The 22,289-nt window shown below is 52.1% G+C and overlaps 2 protein-coding genes across 2 annotated transcripts; both read right to left on the reverse strand.

The window, feature by feature from the left end:
- Positions 1 to 3,356: 3,356 nt before the first annotated feature.
- On the reverse strand, positions 3,357 to 6,814 carry LOC128060839 (proteoglycan 3-like). The gene is made up of 5 exons (XM_052653205.1): positions 6,754 to 6,814; positions 6,025 to 6,317; positions 5,412 to 5,543; positions 4,167 to 4,278; positions 3,357 to 3,415 (listed from the first exon to the last, which is right to left on the reverse strand). The coding sequence occupies exons 1-5, from the start codon at positions 6,812 to 6,814 to the stop codon at positions 3,357 to 3,359; spliced, it is 657 nt and encodes a 218-aa protein (XP_052509165.1).
- An 8,885-nt stretch (positions 6,815 to 15,699) lies between these two features.
- Positions 15,700 to 21,315, reverse strand: LOC128060840 (proteoglycan 3-like). The gene is made up of 5 exons (XM_052653206.1): positions 21,255 to 21,315; positions 20,526 to 20,818; positions 17,757 to 17,888; positions 16,516 to 16,627; positions 15,700 to 15,758 (listed from the first exon to the last, which is right to left on the reverse strand). The coding sequence occupies exons 1-5, from the start codon at positions 21,313 to 21,315 to the stop codon at positions 15,700 to 15,702; spliced, it is 657 nt and encodes a 218-aa protein (XP_052509166.1).
- Positions 21,316 to 22,289: the final 974 nt, after the last annotated feature.

Below are 22,289 nucleotides of genomic sequence, written 5' to 3' on the forward strand. Positions count from 1 at the left end.
ATTGAAGAAAGTAGGGAAAACCACTAGACCATTCAGGTATGACCTAAATCAAATCCCTTATGATTATACAGTGGAAGTGAGAAATAGATTTCAGGGCCTAGATCTGATAGAGTGCCCGATGAACTATGGAATGAGGTTCATGACATTGTACAGGAGACAGGGATCAAGAACATCCCCAAGGAAAAGAATTGTAAAAAAGCAAAATGGCTGTCTGGGGAGGCCTTACAAATAGCTGTGAAAAGAAGAGAAGAGAAAAGCAAAGGAGAAAAGGAAAGATATAAGCATCTGAATGCAGAGTTCCAAAGAATAGCAAAAAGAGTTAAGAAAGCCTTCTTTAGTGATCAGTGCAAAGAAATAGAGGAAAGAACAGAATGGGAAAGACTAGAAGTCTCTTCAAGAAAATTAGAGATACCAAGGGAACATTTTATGCAAAGATGGGCTCCAAAAAGGACAGAAATGGTATGGCCTTAACAGAAGCAGAAGATATTAAGAAGAGGTGGCAAGAATACACAGAAGAACTGTACAAAAAAGATCTTCATGACCCGGATAATCATGATGGTGTGATCACTCACCTAGAGCCAGACAGCCTGGAATGTGAAGTCAAGCGGGCCTTAGAAAGCATCACTATGAACAAAGCTAGTGGAGGTGATGGCATTCCAGTGGAGCTATTTCAAATCCTGAAATATAATGCTGTGAAAGTGCTGTACTCAATAAGCCAGCAAATTTGGAAAACTCAGCAGTGGCCACAGGACTGGAAATGGTCAGTTTTCATCCCAATCCCAAAGAAAGGCAATGCCAAAGAATGCTCAAACTACCGCACAATTGCACTCATCTCACATGCTAGTAAAGTAATGCTCGGAATTCTCCAAGCCAGGCTTCAGCAATATGTGAACCGTGAACTCCCTGATGTTCAAGCTGGTTTTTGAAAAGGCAGAGGAACCAGAGATCAAATTGCCAACACCCACTGGATCATGGAAAAAGCAAGAGAGTTCCAGAAAACATCTATTTCTGCTTGATTGACTACGCCAAAGCCTATGACTGTGTGGATCACAATAAACTGTGGAAAATTCTGAGAGAGATGGGAATACCAGACCACCCCACCTGCCTCTTAAGAAATCTGTATGCAGGTCAGGAAGCAACAGTTAGAACTGGATATGGAACAACAGACTGGTTTCAAATGGGAAAAGGAGTGTGTCAAGGCTGTATATTGTCACCCTGCTTATTTAACTTCTATGCAGAGTACATCATGAGAAACGCTGGGCTGGAAGAAACACAAGCTGGAATCAAGATTGCCGGGAGAAATATCAATAACCTCAGATATGCAGATGACACCACCCTTATGGCAGAAAGTGAAGAGGAACTAAAAAGCCTCTTGATGAAAGTGAAAGAGGAGAGTGAAAAAGTTGGCTTAAAGCTCAACATTCAGAAAACGAAGATCATGGCATCCAGTCCCATCACTTCATGGGAAATAGATGGGGAAACAGTGGAAACAGTGTCAGACTTTATTTTGGGGGGCTCCAAAATCACTGCAGATGGTGACTGCAGCCATGAAATTAAAAGATGCTTACTCCTTGGAAGAAAAGTTATGACCAACCTAGATAGCCTATTCAAAAGCAGAGACATTACTTTGCCGACTAAGGTCCATCTAGTCAAGGCTATGGTTTTTCCAGTGGTCATGTAAGGATATGAGAGTTGGACTGTGAAGAAGGCTGAGCGCCGAAGAATTGATGCTTTTGAACTGTAGTGTTGGAGAACACTCTTGAGAGTCCCTTGGATGGCAAGGAGATCCAACCAGTCCATCCTAAAGGAGATCAGTCCTGAGTGTTCACTGGAAGGACTGATGCTGAAGCTGAAGCTCCAATACTTTGGCGACCTGATGTGAAGCTGACTCATTGGCAAAGACCCTGATGCTTGGAAAGATTGAAGGCAGGTGGACAAGGCGACGGTGGAGGATGACATGGTTGGATGGCATCACTGACTCGAAGGACATGAGTCTGAGTAAACTGCGTGAGTTGGTGATGGACAGGGAGGCCTGGCATGCTGCAGTCCAGGGGGTTGCAAAACGCTGGACACGACTGAGTGACTGAACTGACTGAATGGACGTCACCACCCCTACCCCACACACTCACCCTTAGGAGAACCTAGGCTCCCACATGAGGCCCAGGTGCTTAAGGGCATGAACTTAGGGTCAGACAGTGGAGGGGTGGTACTGGTTCCATCGTCTACTAACTTTCTTCGTTTGAGATCTGGATGCACCGCACACATACCTCATGGGGGTGTTATGAGGATTAAAGGATGTAATGCACAGGAAATGCTTAGCCCAGAACAGTCAGTGAGCTCACAGCAAAAGATGCGGTCATCATTTGCATCTTGCAGAAAGGACAGCATTGAGAATGTCACAGTAGAACAAGACTGCAGGCTTGCAGGTGTCCTGAGGAGTCCCTGCAAGGCCTGCTCCCCAGTCCCTGCTCCTTTACGTGCAGAGATCCTGAAACGGGGTGGGGGGGGGCGGTGGCCAGGGAGGAAGGTGGCTCTGTGACTCTGACCCCAGAAACAATAGAAAGGAGTCAAGTGGAGAAAGCAAAGCAGAAGGCTGAGATTTCCTGAGATGAAAAACTGAATCTGCCCCAAGTTGAAGAGCCGGAAGGAGGGGACCAAGGACCGAGGATTGGGCGTAAGGATGACAGCGACTCTCCAGAGAAGGAGAGAAGGGGCAGCCGTCCTAGAAGCTGGGGCCTTTGAGCACAGACAGCGAGGAGAGCATTAAAGAGGGCCCGATCCCCGAGGCCAGACCGCACAGGGGCTGGAGGAGCGGGCGACCCCGGGAGAGACCCCTTTCTCCTCCAGGATGTGGTGACCCCAGGGGGCACTCACGGCTCCAACCAGCCCTCCACTCCCCCTCGTTGCCTCCACTTGGAATGCCACCCCTTACGGCCACACCCCACATGCCTTGCTGAATCCGAAGACAGAGGGCCAATCCCCCCAACCGTGTGAACAAGGACCTTCTTCCACCAGACCCTGGGGGGCCCTTTGGGAGCGTGACCCCCACCCGGTCCCCGCTGCCCCCAGGGGCCACTGCAGTGAAACCCCCTGGTGCCACCCGCTCCCGCCCCGCCAGCAGGAGGCCCGCTGCAGCTTTGCTTCTCAAAGTCCCCCCGCCCTGCCCGCAAAGCCAGAACGAGGCTTCCAGGATTCTCCAACCCAGAGGACTCCTCCACAGCACGCAGCAAGGAGACAACAGTCAGGAGATGCTGTGAGAACGTGGCTTTATGACCCAGGGAGCCTGGGGGGCAAGGGGGCCGAGGGTGAGACCCGGCAGGCAGAGGGGCGGGGGGGCAGGGTCTCCCGCCTCCGGCTTAGTAGGAGCAGATGAAGGGCAGCCGCCTTTTGCACGGAGCTCGTCGCCAGCGACCCCCTGCAGGCAGAGAACACAGTGATGTCAGTTCACCTGAGCGTGGCCTGTGTCCCCCAGTGCCCGGGCAGGCACCTCTCAGCTGACCTTTGCCTGCCAGCCTGAGGGCTGTATGTCTCCCCAAGTCCCAGCTAGCCATGATCACTGATCTCCTCCCTTGCAGAGGCAGTGTGCTGAGGGCTTTCCATGGACTGTCCTTTCATCCTCACAGTGACGCGAAGAAGTCAGGGCTGTCAGCACTCCCATTTCACAGATGGTAAAACTGAGGCTTAGTGGGATTGGTAACCTGCCCTGATCTCAGCAGACAAGTAGCGAATGGAGCCAGATGTGGACCTCGGCCATCTGCCTGCAGCCCCTGTGGATTTCTCCCCTGTTCTAAACTCCCACACGTCAGGCAGCCGTGCTGTTGGAAGCTGGGGAAGCACCTGTCAGCTGGCCCTAGTTCCCACATCTTTCCCGTGTCCCTCGGCCACACCTCCCGTTTCCGAGTGTCCCTCCCGTCTGTCCCACACTCACTCCTTGTCACCATCCCATCAGGTGACGGGAAGGAGCCTCGCTGAGTCTGGAGGACACAGAGTTCCCAGCCCCGTCAAGGACCCCTCTCTGTGGCTCTGAGGATCCCTGCCCCTCAGCCCTGCTCATACACAGGGTGGGGTTCTCTAGTGGGGGAGGGTGTGAGGGGAGGCGTGTCTTTGCCTCTCACAGGGACCGGTGTGGGAGTTCCCCTCCTTGTTCGGGCGCCTGGCCCCCTCACCTCTGGTGCACAGGGCTACACAGCGGCCTCTTCCAAACTTAGGTTGCCATAGTGCCCAGTATGTAAAATTCCAAGAACTCCCATCAGTCCAGCGATATTTCCTCCACAGGTACTAGAGAAGAGAGAGGCTTGGTGAGAGGGCGGAGGTCCAGGAAGACAGGTGCTGGGGCTCCTGAAAGTCCCCTCAGCATCCCTTCTGGACACTGTGTCTATAATCTCCTCTCACTGTGTCACCTGGCTAGGATCCCCTCGTACAGACCCACGCCTGAGCGTTTTCAGGCAGTGACACGTAACAGCAAACATCGCTTCCAGCTCTCACACAGAGCAGGCTTCTCAGACTTCACTGAGCAGACAGTCTCCTAGCGATCTGGTGGAAATGTGGATCCTGATTCGGGAGGTCTGGGGTGCGGCCCAGGGTCCTGTATCTCTCCAACTACCAGGTGATGTTGAGACTCTGGTCCCGGGACCACACGTGAGCAGCAAATGTGGCGGCGCTTATTCAGGCACAGCCCCCGGGTCACTCTGAGAGAAGGACCCCCCCCAGAGATGAGGACACTGAAATACGGAGGCAGGCATTCAGCCACTAAGGGACCAAGCTGGGTATGAACTCTCGTCTCCTGACTCCAGTGATGTGCTAATTAACATTTCACAGCCAGCTTTGGTGGAAAGTGTGAGGCAGAGGAAAGAAAGAATCCTGATTTATAATAATTGTCCATTTCTCTGGTGTAAGTGCATCCACCATGGCAGATTTAAGGCTGCAAGCGAGAAGCCCCTGAACACAGGTGAGGAAGAGAAGCGCTCAGTCATCACATCTCCTAAGTCAGCACAAGCCAGCTTCCAGGCCAGGATGAGGCTCGATGGGTCAGGTGGTGCCTTGAGGCTCTCAGAAGCGCCTTCCCTGGTGGCCCAGTGGTGAAGAAGCTGCCCGCCCTTGCCGGTGCCGTGGGTTCGTCCCTGGTCCTGGAAGGCCCCGCGTGCCGCAGAGCACCGACTTGCGCTCCAGCTTCTGGGCAGGGAGTCTCAATTCTGTGCGCCCCAGCAAGCAAAGCCACCTCAATAAGAAAGTCATGCCCCACAGCCAGAGAGTGCCCTAGCCACAACTAGAGAAAGCCCGGGTGCAGCTAAATATGAACGCAGGAAAAAGGCTTTTAAAGGACAGGGATTGACTTCCCAGTGTTAAACCAACCTTTTTAAAAGGACAGAAAGAATGAGCTTCCTCTCCCTGGACATTGGCCCCTCACTTACCCAACCTCTGATGAAGCCTCCGATCCAGACCTGTGCTTCATTGATACCCGTGGCCAAGTGCTGAATATAAGAGTTGAATTTCAAGTTGTGGATGGAGGCGAGGTTGCCTCGGTAGCACTTCCTGCAGACTCTCTGCAGAGAGAACGGGCGGGAGAGAAACTCACTGTTTTCACGTTAAGTTCCTGAGTCTCCAGGACAGACCCCCACATCCCTTTGCAAATCAGAAATCCAGTATCTGCTGCTTCCCCTGAATCCCATCTCTTGGGCCTTTATTTTAGCTTCCATGGGGGCTCAGCTGGTAAAGAATCCGCCTGCAATGCAGGAGACCGAGGTTTCATCCTCAGGTCAGGGAGATGCCTTACAGAAGGAAATGGCAACTCACCCAGTGCTCTTGCCTGGAAAATTCCATGCACAGAGGACCCTGGTTGGCTACAGTCCATGGGGTCGCAAAGAATCAGATACGACTGAGCAACTTCACTTTCTTTCTTTCACTTTCTTTTCTGAAGCATATTAGGCTAAGAGAACCACTAGTCTAAATAATAAGAAACTGAACATTGAATCCAATCCTGTCTCTCCATCCCTGGTCCCCCGTAGCAGCCTCGATGCCATATACCTGAGCTTTCTTAAACCTCTTTGGAGTCCGCACAATCCTGTAGCGGCAGCTCTTGCACTCAGGACTGCCTGGAAGTTGCACTGTCTCCTCTTCCTTGGGGCACTGCACGTCCTCATCTAAGTCATCTGGGTCTGAGTCCCCCTCATCGTCATGGGCGTCCTCGGCCTCCTCTCCCTCCGACTCAAGCACCTCACCACTCAGGGCCAGCTCTCCTTCCTGCCCCCCTGAGCCTTCCAGATCCTGGCTCAGGTCTGCCTGTGTCTCTGGATCACCCAGATGGGGGGCATCCTTCTCTGGAGAAAAGAAATAACCTGCCATCAGACCAGGTACTACCTTCCTCCAGGACCACGGACAGCTCTGATGGCTCCACTCACTCTTCCTAGGGACCCCATCTGGAACCAAAGACGGGAAGGATCCCTTGGGGGTTGGATGAGCCAGAATTCTTGCATCACACACACAATCGCATGAGAACCTGATGCCAGCTGACACCACGTGCGGGTAATTTGGGAGTGAGAGATGTGAGAAGCCCTCCTCTTCACAGGTGAGTGTTTTTCCTTACAAAGGAGCCCTGGGGGAAAGTTCAGGTCACAGCTCTGGGTCCAGGAGATATCTAACAAGAGAGGGGCTGGGGCAACTGCAGAGGGGCCTATGGCCCTGGACCCGCAAGAGTGAAAAACGATGCAGGAAAGAAGAGAGGAAGATGTTTGAGAAGGGAAGGGGAGCACTCACCCAGGTAGAGAGCAGAAACTGTCCCCAGCAGGAGAAGGGGCAGGAGCAGGCAGCCTTTCATGTCCCTGCAGTCTTGTGACAGACACACAGCTCCACGTTGCCTCCTGGGGACTTGCCTTGTGTCTGCAGGGTTCCTGGAACACAGTGGAGAGGCAGGGTCTGCTCAACTGGTAGATTGAAGGGCAAAGTGGAGAGCTTCCTTGTCCCCCAGTGAACAGACCCCGAGCTGGAGGATCAGGGGAAGAACAGGGGCTCGTCAGCTCAAGTCCCTTTCCCTGAGAGCGCCTCACTGCTCCCTGGGACAGCACGCAGCTCAGACCGGTGCTCCTGCAGGAACAGGCGTGCTCACGTTCAGGGCCAGAGTCAGACCCACTGGGGAAGAAGGGGCAGGACAGTGGTCATTATGGGCAAGGGACCAGAGTCCCCGGCGTGTCCCATACAGAGCCCGGGTTCTTCCCAGCCCCGGACCTGTCCTCTCGGGGAAGCCGAGGGACACTTACCTCCTGAGAGTCTGAGCCTCCCCTCTCAGCCTCTGGCTGTTGGCACACAGAAGCTGCCCTTATACCGGGCTTTGGGGAAGTGGGAAGAGGTCAGGGGGATTGCCCCAGGCTCGGGGGTTGGACAGCGGGGCTGATAAGAGGTTGGCTCAGTCCTCCCACCGTTGGGCCCTGCTCTCTGCTGGGATGTGAGGGCCCTGCCTCCTGTTTGGTCGTAAGTGCCCTAACACCCTAGTATGCTCCTGAAGCCCCCATGACTACTGTCCAGACTGAATTTTCATCAGTGCCCTAAAGGGTCCAGGTCTGAACAATCCTCTTCAGTCCCAGAAGCAGCCTTCCCTGGGTCAGTTTTCCAGCAAATGCCGTGGAGGATCCAGGGAGCAGGGAGAGCAGGGGGAGGAGGGGGAGGCTCGGGGGGCTCGGCCTCCTGAGCTCTGGTGTGGGCCATGTGTGCGTGCTTCCTCTGGGGCACATCCCCGAATCCTCACCTTCCTAACCTTAGTCCCAGCAGAACATGTGATCAGCCTGACATCACTGATGTGAAGAATGAGATTCAGAGAGGGCTGATGACTTGCCAAGTTCCTGTAGGAATGAGGGAGCTGGGATACTAAGCCTCTGAGGCTGAAACCCTTCTCTCCCTGTCTGTGTCTGTCTGTCTCCCTCTTTCCCTTCTTCACTCTCTTCCTGTCTCTCCCTCTCCTGTCTCTCCATCTCTTTCTCATCTTTAAGATGAAAAATGTATGCTCTTTCCTTTATACTGTGGGTCTCGATCAAGGTTCTCAGCCTTTGCGCAATTATTGCTGGGAGTCAAATCATTCTTTCAGGGGAGTTGGCGGAGGGGCTTCCTATGTTTTGTACAAAGTTTAGCACCGTTGAGTCACTCTGATAGATCTCCACACCTTTCCAAATGTCCGCTCGAAAGCAAAACTGCCTCTCTGAGGTTCACGGACCTAGTTGAGGCATTGTTGTGCAGCCTCGAGGCAGATCTTCTCATCAGGAAGCAACAGCCGGAGTGGAGACCTTCGTATGGAGCCTTCCAGTTCTTGAGGGCCACGCTTCCCTTGCAATCCACCAGCCCCCACGGTCGGCACAAGGGGCAGCAAACGAGGCACTCAGCTCAGCTGCAGAGTTCAGTAGTCAAGGTAAAGAAACATTTCATGCAATCTTTCTTAAAAATCAGAATCAGTGCAAAAGTACCGTGATGAGCAGAATGTCAAGATTTCATCAGCCAAGTTCCAGCCACATTCACGGCAACCAAGGAGAGGCCAGCAAGGGCTGAGGTTTGATTTTGCCAGACGTCATGGCCCAGAGCCCATGGACCCGTCAGGGTGTTGCCTCCACTCTGGGGTAGCCTAGCTGGGCAGTGTAGTTTTGTACCTTGGGTTCCAGCCCAGTGCTCAGGGCACCAGGGACGGGTCACCTGGGCTTTCTTGCCTGGCCTCCGCTCTCCATGGGGCCCTGCAGATGGAGAAGTGTCTGAGAGGCCACTTCTGGGCTGATTGCAGAGTAACGGTCTCAGCCGTTATCTCCCAGGGCCAACAGACATGACCCTCAGCTTCTCTACCTGACTTGGGGTTGGGGGCATTGGTCAGTTCCAGAGAGGGAAAACCTGGTCTTCACATTTCAAGCTGGAGACTTCCCCTGGAAGAGGAGTGGAGGGCTAGGCCCTCCTCCATTATTCTTCCCGTCCTGGGCCCAGGCCAAGGACACGATTTCACGCAGCAGTTGGGATGACCAATAACATCGGCTGGTGTTGCAAACCAGCGCCGTGAATGCGTTTCAATTGCTGCTTCATTTTAACGGGTCTGTTTCACACATTAGGAAATGGCCTCTCAGAGAGCGGAAATAAGTCGCCCAAGACCACAGGACAAGTCGGAGACAGGCCTTCCGGCTCCTTATCCACCTGCCTACCCTTGGCCTCGTGTCCCTGGATGCCCATCCATCTGGCCGGCCCCACCCCTAGGCTGACCCTGGGCAAAGACATCCCAGTGACTTCAAGGACCCCCTCGACTTCATGGTGATGCCTGCCCGATGTGAAACTGGAAACAGCTTTCCTGCCTTGCCACGAGGCAGGCGGATTCTGAGTTCCCCCATCAAGTGCCGAACCCGCACTCCCTGCAGGGGAAGCTCAGTCTTAAGCAAAGGGCTGGAAGTCTGGACATCACATTGCTGAAGCTCCACCACCGTCCCAACGCTGTGCTTCGTTAAGGCTCTTACACCCTTATCCCGCTTACTTAATCCTTCCGTTCACCTGAGGGTCTTAGGCACTGCCGTTCTAGTCGACAGTGCGCTCAGACAGGGTCAGCGACTAGCCCAAGGCCACACAGCGAGTCCAAAGACACACGTCTGAGCCTAGTGCCTGACCCCCGTGTCCTTGCTGTCTTTGATTCACTCAGTTGTCACCCATTAGCTAATGGCGCCTACCTTTCCAGCATCCGTGAGACCCCACCTCTCTAGCTTACTGCTTGCGTCTCTGTTCATAGGGGTTTCAGCTCTGCCCCTTGTGTGAGGTCCGTCCAGCCCCACGTCACGCAGAGGGCAGTGTGCTGTGATGTTGAATGCAATCGCCACTCCAGAGTCAGCCACTCGGCGCTCAGTATTCCCATCCACAAACCAAGGCTAATGACGGGACCTACCTCTAATGAGATCCGCTCCAGAAACGCTCTGAGGACAGTACCAGGCACGCGGGCTTGGGGGTAGCCTTTGTCAGGAAACCAGGACCCAACTGTCCCCTTGGGCAACCAGTAAGCCCGAGAGTTGCTTGAGGGCCCACTCTGTGGATTTCAAGATGATGTAAGGAACTCCAGGGATTCTGCTGAAAAGACGCCAGCTGAGTTGCCCAGAGCTTAGTTAGCATCATTTTGGAGGGGGAAGAGGACAGGCAAGCCCGTATTTGGGGATATCAGGCCAGTGCTCTAATTTTATTAAACATGTATCTTAAGGGTGGTTAACAGGCATCCTCTCACCTGCACTGTATCGTAGACTGCTCGGGGAATTGTCACACAGGAAATTTACCGTGTGATGGAGCCCACATCAAGATACAGAATCTTTCCAGGAGCCCAAATGTCTCCTGGTTCACTTTAACACACCAAAGTGTAGAAGTCACACTTCTGCCACAAACACCCGCCAACAGAGGAGATTTGTGAGGAACAAACTGAAGTCTCCCTTGGCACAAAGTCTCAGAGCCCAGCACTTGTTTAATGCTTAACAAGCGAGGGACTTTGCTACTCCTTATTATTAATTCTGGAACAAAGAGAAGCAACGTCTCCCCGCACCAGAACACAACGTCCCGAGGACAGGAGCGAAGGCTTGCTCCAGCACGGGGCTGAACCCGGGAGCTGTGCCGGAAAACCGCCATCTCGGAAATCTAGACAGCAGCAGTTGCAGCGGACCTCAGTTAGATTTCTTAATTTTTCACCCCACCCTGCAAACTTGAGTAAGTAGCCTCTCCTATCGGGGCCACACTCAAAACATTCAGCTTCTTAATTCGCTTCTTAAGACCGGGAGGTGGGACTTCCCTGGTGATCCATTGGCTAACACTTCAGGCTCCCAAATCAGGGGCCGGGGTTGCATCCCTGGTGAGGGAGTTAGATCCCACTTGCTGCCTCGAACAGAGCCTGCGAGACACAGCTGCTGAGCGCCTGAGCTCCAGAGACCAGGGCCACAGCTAGAGGAGACTGTGAGCTCCAAGGAAGACCCAGCACAGCCAAATCAAATGAAGAAATAAAAAAATAATGCTTACAGGAGGTTTTTATTTGCCTCTAAGACCCTGGGACCTTCTGTTCTTCTATGTGTTTGAGGAGTTCTGGAGAAAAGGGCTTCACAGCGTTGTTGTCATACTTTCTGCTCACTGCACCCTCCCCAGCTAACGGGGTTCAGGACACCCTCCTTCCTCACCTCGGACTGGGACTCCCTTGGCCCCAGCAAGGCTGGAATCCTGTGCCCCAAGCGGAACACAAGGGTAGAGGACTCGGGGCTTCCCTGATGGTCCAATGGTTAAGAATCTGCCTTGCAATGCAAGGGACGCTGGTTCAGTCCCTGGTCTGGGAAAATCCCACGTGTCGTGGGGCAATTGAACCCTGAGCTGCAACTGGAGATTAGCCCTCACTTGTTGCAGCTAGAGAAAGCCTGTGCAGCAAAAAGGACCAGCACAGCCATAAGCAAATGATTTTTTATTTTAAGAAAATAAAAAACAGTCAGGGACGGTCTCCTTCCTCCCCTCAGTGCTGTATCCCATGTGATCATGCCCAGGAAGCAGCCAACACATCCAGCCACAAAACCCTGCTGACTGAAAGGACACGCTCTGGAGATGCTTGCATCTCGCCATGGGTCACATTCAGATACTCAGCCTGATGGACGCGAGGTCCATGCTGTAAAGAGCAATATTGCACAGGAACCTGGAGTGTCAGCTCCGTGAATCAAGGCAAACTGGAAGTGGGCAAACAGGAGACGGCGAGAGTGAACGTCAACATTCTAGGAGTCAGCAAACAAAAACGGACTGGAATGGGTGAATTTAACTCAGATGACCATTATATCTACTACTGCGGGCAGGAATCCCTCAGAAGAAATGGAGTAGCCATCATGGTCAGCAAAAGAGTCCCTAACGCAGTACTTGGATGCAGTCTCAAAAACGACAGAATGATCTCTCTTTGTTTCCAAGGCAAACCATTCACTATCACGGTAATCCAAGTCTATGTCCCGATCACTAATGCTGAAGAAGCTGAAGTTGAACGGGTCTATGAAAACCTACAAGACCTTCAAGAACTAACACCCAAAAAAAGATGTCCTTTTCATTATAGGGGACTGGAAAGCAAAAGTAGGAAATCAAGAAACACCCGGAGTAACAGGCAAATTTGGCCTTGTTTTACAGAATGAAACAGGGCAAAGACTAACAGAGTTCTGCCAAGAGAACACCCTGGTCATAGCAAACACCCTCTTCCAACAACACAGGAGAAGACTCTACATAAGGACATCACCAGATGGCCAACACTGAAATCAGATTGATTATATTCTTTGCAGCCAAAGATGGAGAAGTTCTATACAGTCAGCAAAAATAAGATCAGGAGCTGACTGTGGCTCAGATCATGAACTCCTTATTGCCAAATTCAGACTGAAATGGAAGAAAGTAGGGAAAACCACTAGACCATTCAGGTATGACCCAAATCAAATCCCTTATGATTATACAGTGGAAGTGAGAAATAGAATCAAGGGATTGGATCTGATAAACAGAGTTCCTGAAGAACTATGGAAGGAGGCTCGTGATGTTGTACAGGAGGCAAGGATCAAGACCATCCCCAAGAAAAAGAAATGCAAAAAGGCAAACTGGTTTTCTGGGGAGGCCTTATGAATATCTGTGAAAAGAAGAGAAGCGAAAGGCAAAGGAGAAAAGGAAAGATATATCCATTTGAATGCAGAGTTCCAGAGAATATCAAGGAGAGATAAGACGGCCTTCCTCAGTGATCAGTGCAAAGAAATAGAGGAAAACAACAGAATGGGAAAGACTAGAGATCTCTTCAAGAAAATTGGAGATACCGAGGGAACATTCCATGCAAAGATGGGCGCGATAAAGGACAGAAATGGTATGGACCTGACAGAAGCAGGAGAGATTAAGAAGAGGTGGCAAGAATACACAGAAGAACTGTAAAAGAAGATCTTTATTACCCAGACAATCACAATGGTATGATCACTCACCTAGAGCCGGACGTCCCGGAATGCGAAGTCAAGTGGGCCTTAGGAAGCATCAGTATGAACAAAGCTAGTGGAGGTGATGGAATTCCAGTTGAGCTATTTCTAATCCTAAAGATGATACTGTGAAAGTGCTGCCCTCAATATGCCAGCAAATTTGGAAAACTCAGCAGTGGCCACAGGACTGGAAGAGGTCAGTTTTCATTCCAATCCCAAAGAAAGGCAATGCCAAAGAATGCTCAAACTACCGCACAGTTGCACTCATCTCACACGCTAGTAAAGTAATACTCAAAATTCTCCAAGCCAGGCTTCAGCAATACGTGAACCATGAACTTCCAGATGTTCAAGCTGGTTTTAGGAAAGGCAGAGGAACAAGAGATCAAATTGCCAATATCTGTTGGATCATTGAAAGAGCACACAAGTGTTCCAGAAAAACATCTACTTCTGCTTTACTGACTATGCCAAAGCCTTGGTGTAGATCACAATAAACTGTGGAAGATTCTTAAAAAGATGGGAATACCAGGCCACCTGACCTGCCTCTTGAGAAATCTGTATACAGGTCAGGAAGCAACAGTTAGAACTGGACATGGTACAACAGAAGGGTTCCAAATAGGGAAAGAAGTAAGTCAAAGCTGTATATTGTTACTCTGCTTATTTAACTTATATGCAGAGTACATCATGAGAAACGTTGGGCTGGATGAAGCACAAGCTGGAATCAAGATTGCCAGGAGAAATATCATTGACCTCAGATATGCAGATGACACCACCCTTATGGCAGAAAGCAAAGAAGAACTAAAGAGCCTCTTGATGAAAGTGAAAGAGGAGAGTGAAAAAGTTGGCTTAAAGCTCAACATTCAGCAAACTAAGATCATGGCATCCAGTCCCATCACTTCATGGCAAATAGATGGGGAAACAGTGACAGACTTTATTTTGGAGATCTTCAAAATCACTGCAGATGGTGACTGCAGCCATGAAATTAAAAGATGCTTGCTCCCTGGAAGAGAAGTTATGACCAAACTAGACAGCTTATGAAAACTCAGAGACATTACTTTGCCAACAAAGGTCCATCTAGTCAAAGCTATGGTTTTTCCAGTGGTCATCAATGGATGTGAGAGTTGGACTATAAAGAAAGCTGAGTGCTGAAGAATTGATGCTTTTGAACTGTAGTGTTGGAGAAGACTCTTGAGAGTCCCTTGGACAGCAAGGAGATCCAACCAGTCCATCCTAAAGGAGATCAGTCCTGAATGTTCACTGGGAGGACTGATGCTGAAGCTGAAACTCCAATACTTTGGCGACCTGATGTGAAGAGCTGACTCATGGCAAAGACCCTGATGTTGGGAAAGATTGAGGACAGGAGGAGAAGCGGACGATGGAGGATGAGATGGTCCATGATGGACATGAGTCTGAGTAAACTGCGTGAGTTGGTGATGGACAGGGAGGCCTGGCATGCTGCAGTCCAGGGGGTTGCAAAACGCTGGACACGACTGAGTGACTGAACTGACTGAATGGACGTCACCACCCCTACCCCACACACTCACCCTTAGGAGAACCTAGGCTCCCACATGAGGCCCAGGTGCTTAAGGGCATGAACTTAGGGTCAGACAGTGGAGGGGTGGTACTGGTTCCATCGTCTACTAACTTTCTTCGTTTGAGATCTGGATGCACCGCACACATACCTCATGGGGGTGTTATGAGGATTAAAGGACGTAATGCACAGGAAATGCTTAGCCCAGAACAGTCAGTGAGCTCACAGCAAAAGATGCGGTCATCATTTGCATCTTGCAGAAAGGACAGCATTGAGAATGTCACAGTAGAATAAGACTGCAGGCTCCCAGGTGTCCTGAGGAGTCCCTGCAAGGCCTGCTCCCCAGTCCCTGCTCCTTTACGTGCAGAGATCCTGAAACGGGGTGGGGGGGGGGGCGGTGGCCAGGGAGGAAGGTGGCTCTGTGACTCTGACCCCAGAAACAATAGAAAGGAGTCAAGTGGAGAAAGCAAAGCGGAAGGCTGAGATTTCCTGAGATGAAAAACTGAATCTGCCCCAAGTTGAAGAGCCGGAAGGAGGGGACCAAGGACCGAGGATTGGGCGTAAGGATGACAGCGACTCTCCAGAGAAAGGAGAGAAGGGGCAGCAGTCCTAGAAGCTGGGGCCTTTGAGCACAGACAGCGAGGAGAGCGTTAAAGAGGGCCCGATCCCCGAGGCCAGACCGCACAGGGGCTGGAGGAGCGGGCGACCCCGGGAGAGACCCCTTTCTCCTCCAGGATGTGGTGACCCCAGGGGGCACTCACGGCTCCAACCAGCCCTCCAGTCCCCCTCGTCACCTCCACTTGGAATGCCACCCCTTACGGCCACACCCCACATGCCTTGCTGAATCCGAAGACAGAGGGCCAATCCCCCCAACCGTGTGAACAAGGACCTTCTTCCACCAGACCCTGGGGGGCCCTTTGGAGTGTGACCCCCGCCCGGTCCCCGCTGCCCCCAGGGGCCACTGCAGTGAAATCCCCCGGTGCCACCCGCTCCTGCCCCGCCAGCAGGAGGCCCGCTGCAGCTTTGCTTCTCAAAGTCCCCCCGCCCTGCCTGCAAAGCCAGAACGAGGCTTCCAGGATTCTCCAACCCAGAGGACTCCTCCACAACACGCAGCAAGGAGACAACAGTCAGGAGATGCTGTCTGAACGTGGCTTTATGACCCAGGGAGGCTGGGGGGTAAGGGGGCCAAGGGTGAGACCCGGCAGGCGAGGCGGGGAGGCAGGGTCTCCCGCCTCCAGCTTAGTAGGAGCAGACGAAAGGCAGCCGCCACTTGCATGAAGCTCGTCGCCAGTGACCCCCTGCAGGCAGAGAGCACAGTAATGTCAGTTCACCTGAGTGTTGCCTTTTGTCCCCTAGTGCCCGGCCAGGCGCCTCTCAGCTGACCTTTGCCTGCCAACCTGAGGGCCATATGTCTCCCCATGTCCCAGCTAGCCACGATCACTGATCTCCTCCCTTGCAGAGGCAGTGTGCTACGGGCTTCCTATGGACTGTCCTTTCATCCTCACAGTGACGCCAAGAGGTCAGGGCTGTCAGCACTCCCATTTCACAGATGGGAAAACTGAGGCTTAGTGGGATTGGTAACCTGCCCTGATCTCAGCAGACAAGTAGCGAATGCAGCCAGATGTGGACCTCGGCCATCTGCCTGCAGCCCGTGTGGTCTTTGCCCCTCTTCTAAACTCCCGCACGTCGGGCAGCCGTGCTGTTGGGAGCTGGGGAAGCACCTGTCAGCTGGCCCTAGTTCCCACATCTTTCCCATGTCCCACGGCCACACCTCCTGTTCCCGACTGTCCCTCCCGTCTGTCCCACACTCGCTCCTTGTCACCGTCCCGTCAGAGGAAGGGAAGGAGCCTCGCTGAGTCTGGAGGACACAGAGCCCCCAGCCCCGTCCAGGACCCCTCCCTGTGGCTCTGAGGATCCCTGCCCCTCAGCCCTGCTCACACACAGGGTGGGGTTCTCTAGTGGGGGAGGGTGTGAGGGGAGGTGTGTCTGTGCAGCTCAAAGGGGTGTGTGTGCGAGTCCACCCCTCCGCCTTGTCCGGGCGCCTGGCCACCTCACCTCTGGTGCTCAGGGCCACGCAGTGGCCTCTCCCATTCCCAGGCTGCCCTCGGGCCCAGTATCCAAAATTCCAGCGACTCCCATCTGTCCAGCGAAATGTGTTGTATATGGACTAGAGAAGAGAGAGGCTGGGTCAGAGGGCGGAGGTCCAGGAAGACAGGTGCTGGGGCTCCTGAAAGTCCCCTCAGCATCCCTTCTGGACACTGTGTCTATAATCTCCTCTCACTGTGTCACCTGGCTAGGAACCCCCGTACAGACACACGCCTGAGCGTTTTCAGGCAGTGACACGTAACAGCAAACATCGCTTCCAGCTCTCACACAGAGCAGGCTTCTCAGACTTCACTGAGCAGACAGTCTCCTAGCGATCTGGTGGAAACGCGGATCCTGATTCAGGAGGTCTGGGGTGCGGCCCAGGGTCCTGTATTTCAACAAGTACCAGGTGATGTTGATACTGTGGTCCCGGGACCACATCTGACAGCGCTTACTCAGGCACAGCCCCCAGGTCACTCTGAGAGAAGGACCCCTTCAGAGATGAGGACACCGAAATATGGAGGCAGGCATTCAGCCAGTAACGCACAGAGCTTGGTATGAACTCTACTTCCTGACTCCAGTGACTTGCCGATGAATGTTTAACACTCAGCTTTGGTGGAAGGTATGAGGCAGAGGGAAGAAAGAAATGTGATTTGTAATAATTGTCCACTTCTCTGGTGTAAGTGCATCCACCATGGCAGATTTAAACTGCAAGCGAGAAGCCCCTGAACACGGGTGAGGAAGAGAAGCGCTCAGTCATCATGTCTCCTAAGTCAGCACAAGCCAGCTTCCGGGCCAGGATGAGGCTCGATGGGGGCAGATGGTCCCTTGAGGCTCTCAGACACGACTTCCCTCGTGGTGCAGTGGTGAAGAAGCTGCCTGCCCATGCAGGGGCCATGGGTTCGATTCCCTGAGAGCCAAAACTACTGACCCAGGGCTCTAGAGCCTCTGACAGCGACTGTGAAGCCCCTGCACCCTAGAGCCCATGATGTGCAAGGAGAGAAGCCACCCGGTGAGAAGCCCGAGCATCACGACTGGAGATCAGCCCCTGCTCGCTGCAACCAGAGAAAGCCTGCTGCATAGTAACAAAGACCCGTCGCAGCCATAAATAAATAAGAATCTTTTTTAAGAGAGTGAATTGATTTTACAGTATTAAACCAACAACAGCAACAAAAGGCCTTCTGATACCAGGAAATTGGCCCTTCATTTACCCAGAGCTTGATGATGACGCCGATCCAGACCTTTGCTTGTTTGATCCTTCTGGCCCAGCGCGAGATGCGATTATCGAAGAGGAGGTTGTGGATGGAGACGAGGTTGCCTCGGTAGCACTTCCTGCAGATGCTCTGCACAGAGAATAGTGGGTAGAAAATTCACTGTTTCTTGCAAGTCCCTGAGTCTTAAGGAGCAATGCAAAGAAATCAATGAAAACGATACAATGGGAAAGACTAGAGAACCCTTCAAGATAATTGCCGATATCAAGAGAATATTTCCTGCAAGGATGGTCACCATAAAGGACAGAAACGGTAAGGACCTAAGAGAAGCAGAAGAGATTAAGAAGAGGTGGCAAGAATACACAAAAGAGCTACACAAAGAAACGTCCTAATGACCCAGACAACCATGATGGTGTGGTCACTCACCTCCAGCCAGACATCCTAAGGGTGAAATCAAGGGGGCCTTGGGAAGCATTACTACAAAGAAAGCTAGTGGAGGTGATGTAATTCCAGCTGAGCTATTTCAAATCCTAAAAGAAGATGCTGCGAAAGTGCCGCACAGAATGCTGCTGCTGCTAAGTCGCTTCAGTCGTGCACAGAATATTTGGCAGCAAATTTGAAAAAACTTCAGCAGTGATCAGGACTGGAAAAGGTCAGTTCAAAAGAATAGTGAATAGTGAAGTCACTCAGTCGTGTCCGACTCTTTGCGACCCCATGGACGGTAGCCTACCAGGTTCCTCTGTCCATGGGATTTTCCAGGCAATAGTCCTAGAGTCGATTGCCATTTCCTTCTCCAGGGGATCTTCCCAACCCAGGGATTGAACCCGGGTCTTCTGCATTGTAGACAGACGCTTTACCGTCTGAGCCACCAGGGGAAGAATAGCAGTCCCAAAGAATGTCCAAACTGCAATACAATTGCCCTCATTTCACATGCCAGCAAGGTGAAACTCAAAATCCTTTAAGCTGGGCTTCAAGAGTACATGACTGGAGAACATCCAGAAGTACAAGCCAGGTTTAGAAAAGGCAGAGAAAGCACAGATCAAACCATCAATATCTGTTGGATCCAGAAAACACCCATTTCTGCTTCATTAACTAAGCTAACGACCTCGACTATATGGATCACAACAAAGGACTGTGGAAAATTCTTCAAGAGACAGGAGTCCCAGTCCACCTGCCTGCCTCCTGAGAAGCCTGTGTGCAGGTCAAACAGAACATGGAACAACTGACTGGTTCCAAATTGGGAAAGAAGTATGACAAAGCTGTTTATAGCCACCCTGCTTATTTAACTTGTATGCAGAATACATCATGTGAAATGCTGGTCTGGATGAATCACAACCTGAAATAAAGAATACCAGGAGAAATATCAACAACCTCAGATATGCAGATGATATCATTCTAATGGCTGAGAGTGGAGAGGAACTAAACAGCCTCTTGATGAGGTGAAAGAGGAGAGTGGAAAAGCTGGCTTAAAACTCAACATTCAAAAAACTAAGATCATGGGATCAGGTCCCATCACTTCATGGGAAGCAGAAGAGGATGAAGTGTAAACAGTGACAGTTTCTTTTCTTGGCTCCAAAATCACTGTGGAGGTGACGGCAGCCGTGAAATTAAAAGACGTTTGTTTCTTGGAAGGAAAGCTATGGCAAACCCAGAGCATATTAAAAATCAGAAACATCACTTTGCCAACAAAGGTCCCTTTAGTCAAAGGTACGGTGTTTCCAGTAGTCATGTGTGGATGTGAGAGTTAGAACACAAAGAAGGCCGAGCACCAAAGAACGGGTGCTTTCAAATTGTGCTGGAGAAGAGTCTTGAGAGTCCTTTGGACTGCAAGGAGATCCGACCAGTCCATCCTAAAGGAATTCAAACTTGACTATTCATTGGAAGAACTGATGCTGAAGCTGAAGCTCCAATACTTTGGCCACCTGATGCAAAGAGCTGACTCATTGGGAAAGACCCTGACGCTGGGAGGGATTGGAGGCAAAAGGAGAAGGAGTCGGCAGAGGATGAGGTGGTTAGATAGACTCAGTGACTCAGTGGACATGAATCTGAGCAAACTCCGGGAGATAGAGAAGGACAGGGGAGCCTAGTGTGCTGAAGTTCGTGGGAACAAAAGGAGTTCTCATGTGTTAGCTAAGCCTCTCTGCAGCTCCTGTGTGGGACCATGCATTGCCATCTTACACGTGAAGACACAGGAGCCCGGAAAGGTGAAGCGACTTGTCCAAATGAAACAGCTGATGAAGGCAGCTCCAGGATTTAGCACAGGTGCACCTCACCCCAAAGCTTTTTATCTAACCCAGTGGGTCTCAAAGTGCAGTCCCCAGACCAACAATAACATCAACTGGGAATGAGTTATAAACATAAACCCTTACACCCCAGATCTACTAAACCTGAAATTGAGGGGATGTGCTCCAGAGACCTGCGTTTTAATCAGACTTCTGATGCGTCCTGGGACTTCCCTGGTGGCTCAGATGGTAAAGAGTCTGTTTGCAATCTGGGAGACCCAGGTTTGATCCCTGGGTCATGCAAGAACCCCTGGAGAAGGAAATGGCAACCCACTCCAGTATTCTTGCCTGCAGAATTCCATGGACAGAGGAGTCCGGTGGGCTATACTCCATGTGGTTGCAAAGAGCCAGACACGGTTGAGTAACTAACACATTCTGATGCATATTATGCTTGGAAACCACTCGTCTAAATAATAGGGAACAGAAGGTTGGATCCACTCTGTCTCCCCCACACCCAGACCAACACAGCAGCCTCCGTGCCACTCACCTGAGCTTTCCTAAATATGTTCGGTGTTTGTACCATCAGGTAGTGGCAGCTCTTGCATGCAGGCGTCCCCAGAAGTCGCACTGTCTCCTCTTCCTTGGGGCACTGCACATCCTCATCTAAGTCATCTGGGTCTGAATCCCCCTCATCATCATGGGCGTCCTCGGCCTGCTCTCCCCCCGAATCAAGCACCTCACCACTCAGAGCCAGCTCTCCTTCCTGCCCCCCTGAGCCTTCCAGATCCTGGCTCAGGTCTGCCTGTGTCTGCGGACTGCCCATATGGGAGGCATCCTTCTCTGCAAAAAGAAATAACCCACCATCAGACCAGGTACCACCTTCCTCCAGGACCACGGACAGCTCTGATGGCTCCACTCACTCTTCCTAGGGACCCCTTCTGGAACCAAAGATGGGAATGGTCCCTTGGGAGTTGGATGAGCCAGAATTCTTGCATCACACACACACAATTGCATGAGAACCTGATGCCAGCTGACACCACGTGTGGGTTATTTGGGAGTGAGAGATGTGAGAAGCCCTCATCTTCACAGGGGGTGTTTTCCCTTGCAAAGGAGCCCTGGGGGAAAGTTCAGGTCACAGCTCTGGGTCCAGGAGAAATCTAACAAGAGAGGGGCTGGGGCAACTGCAGAGGGGCCTATGGCCCTGGACCCGCAAGAGTGAAAAACGATGCAGGAAAGAAGAGAGGAAGATGTTTGAGAAGGGAAGGGGAGCACTCACCCAGGTAGAGAGCAGAAACTGTCCCCAGCAGGAGAAGGGGCAGGAGCAGGCAGCCTTTCATGTCCCTGCAGTCTTGTGACAGACACACAGCTCCACGTTGCCTCCTGGGGACTTGCCTTGTGTCTGCAGGGTCCCTGGAACACAGTGGAGAGGCAGGGTCTGCTCAACTGGTAGATTGAAGGGCAAAGTGGAGAGCTTCCTTGTCCCCCAGTGAACAGACCCCGAGCTGGAGGATCAGGGGAAGAACAGGGGCTCGTCAGCTCAAGTCCCTTTCTCTGAGAGTGCCTCACTGCTCCCTGGGACAGCACGCAGCTCAGACCAGCATCCCTGCAGGAACAGGTACACTCAGGAGGGGCAGGACCGTGGTCATTATTGGGCAAGGGACCAGAGTCCCCGGCATGTCCCATACAGAGCCCAGGTTCTTCCCAGCCCCGGAACTGTCCTCCCGGGGAAACCGAGGGACACTTGCCTCCTGAGAGTCTGAAGCCTCCGCTCTCAGCCTCTGGCTGTTGGCACACAGAAGCTGCCCTTATACCGGGCTTTGGGGAAGTGGGAAGAGGCCAGGGGGATTGCTCCAGGCTCGGGGGTTGGACAGCAGGCCTGATAAAAGGTTGGCTCAGTCCTCCCACCGTTGGGCCCTGCTCTCTGCTGGGACATGAGGGCCCTGCCTCCTGTTTGGACATAAGTGCCCTAACACCCTAGTATGCTCCTGAAGCCCCCATGACTGCTGTCCAGACTGAATTTTCATCAGTGCCCTAAAGGGTCCAGGTCTGAACAATCCTCTTCAGTCCCAGAAGCAGCCTTCCCTGGGTCAGTTTTCCAGCAAATGCCGTGGAGGATCCAGGGAGCAGGGAGAGCAGGGGGAGGAGGGGGAGGCTCGGGGGGCTCGGCCTCCTGAGCTCTGGTGTGGGCCATGTGTGCCTGCTTCCTGTGCGGCACATCCCGAATCCTCACCTTCCTAACCTCGGTCCCAGGAGAATGTGCCATCAGCCCGACATCACTGATGTGAAGAATGAGATTCAGAGAGGGCCGGTG

Source organism: Budorcas taxicolor, chromosome 15 (assembly GCF_023091745.1).
Source record: "Budorcas taxicolor isolate Tak-1 chromosome 15, Takin1.1, whole genome shotgun sequence".
In the NCBI taxonomy this organism is placed as follows: Eukaryota; Metazoa; Chordata; class Mammalia; order Artiodactyla; family Bovidae; genus Budorcas; species Budorcas taxicolor.

Bases quoted from the DNA above. Each gene is read 5' to 3' on its own strand.
- LOC128060839 (XM_052653205.1), bottom strand. From the start codon at position 6,814: ATGAAAGGCTGCCTGCTCCTGCCCCTTCTCCTGCTGGGGACAGTTTCT. The intron at 5,544-6,024 runs GTATATGGCATC...TTCTCTCTGCAG, and splicing joins AGAGGTTTAAGAAAGCTCAG to AGAGTCTGCAGGAAGTGCTA. The intron at 4,279-5,411 runs GTAAGTGAGGGG...TCTCTTCTCTAG, and splicing joins GAGGCTTCATCAGAGGTTGG to TACCTGTGGAGGAAATATCG.
- LOC128060840 (XM_052653206.1), bottom strand. From the start codon at position 21,315: ATGAAAGGCTGCCTGCTCCTGCCCCTTCTCCTGCTGGGGACAGTTTCT. The intron at 16,628-17,756 runs GTAAATGAAGGG...TCTCTTCTCTAG, and splicing joins GCGTCATCATCAAGCTCTGG to TCCATATACAACACATTTCG. The intron at 15,759-16,515 runs GTGAGGTGGCCA...CTCTGCCTGCAG, and splicing joins CGTGGCCCTGAGCACCAGAG to GGGGTCACTGGCGACGAGCT.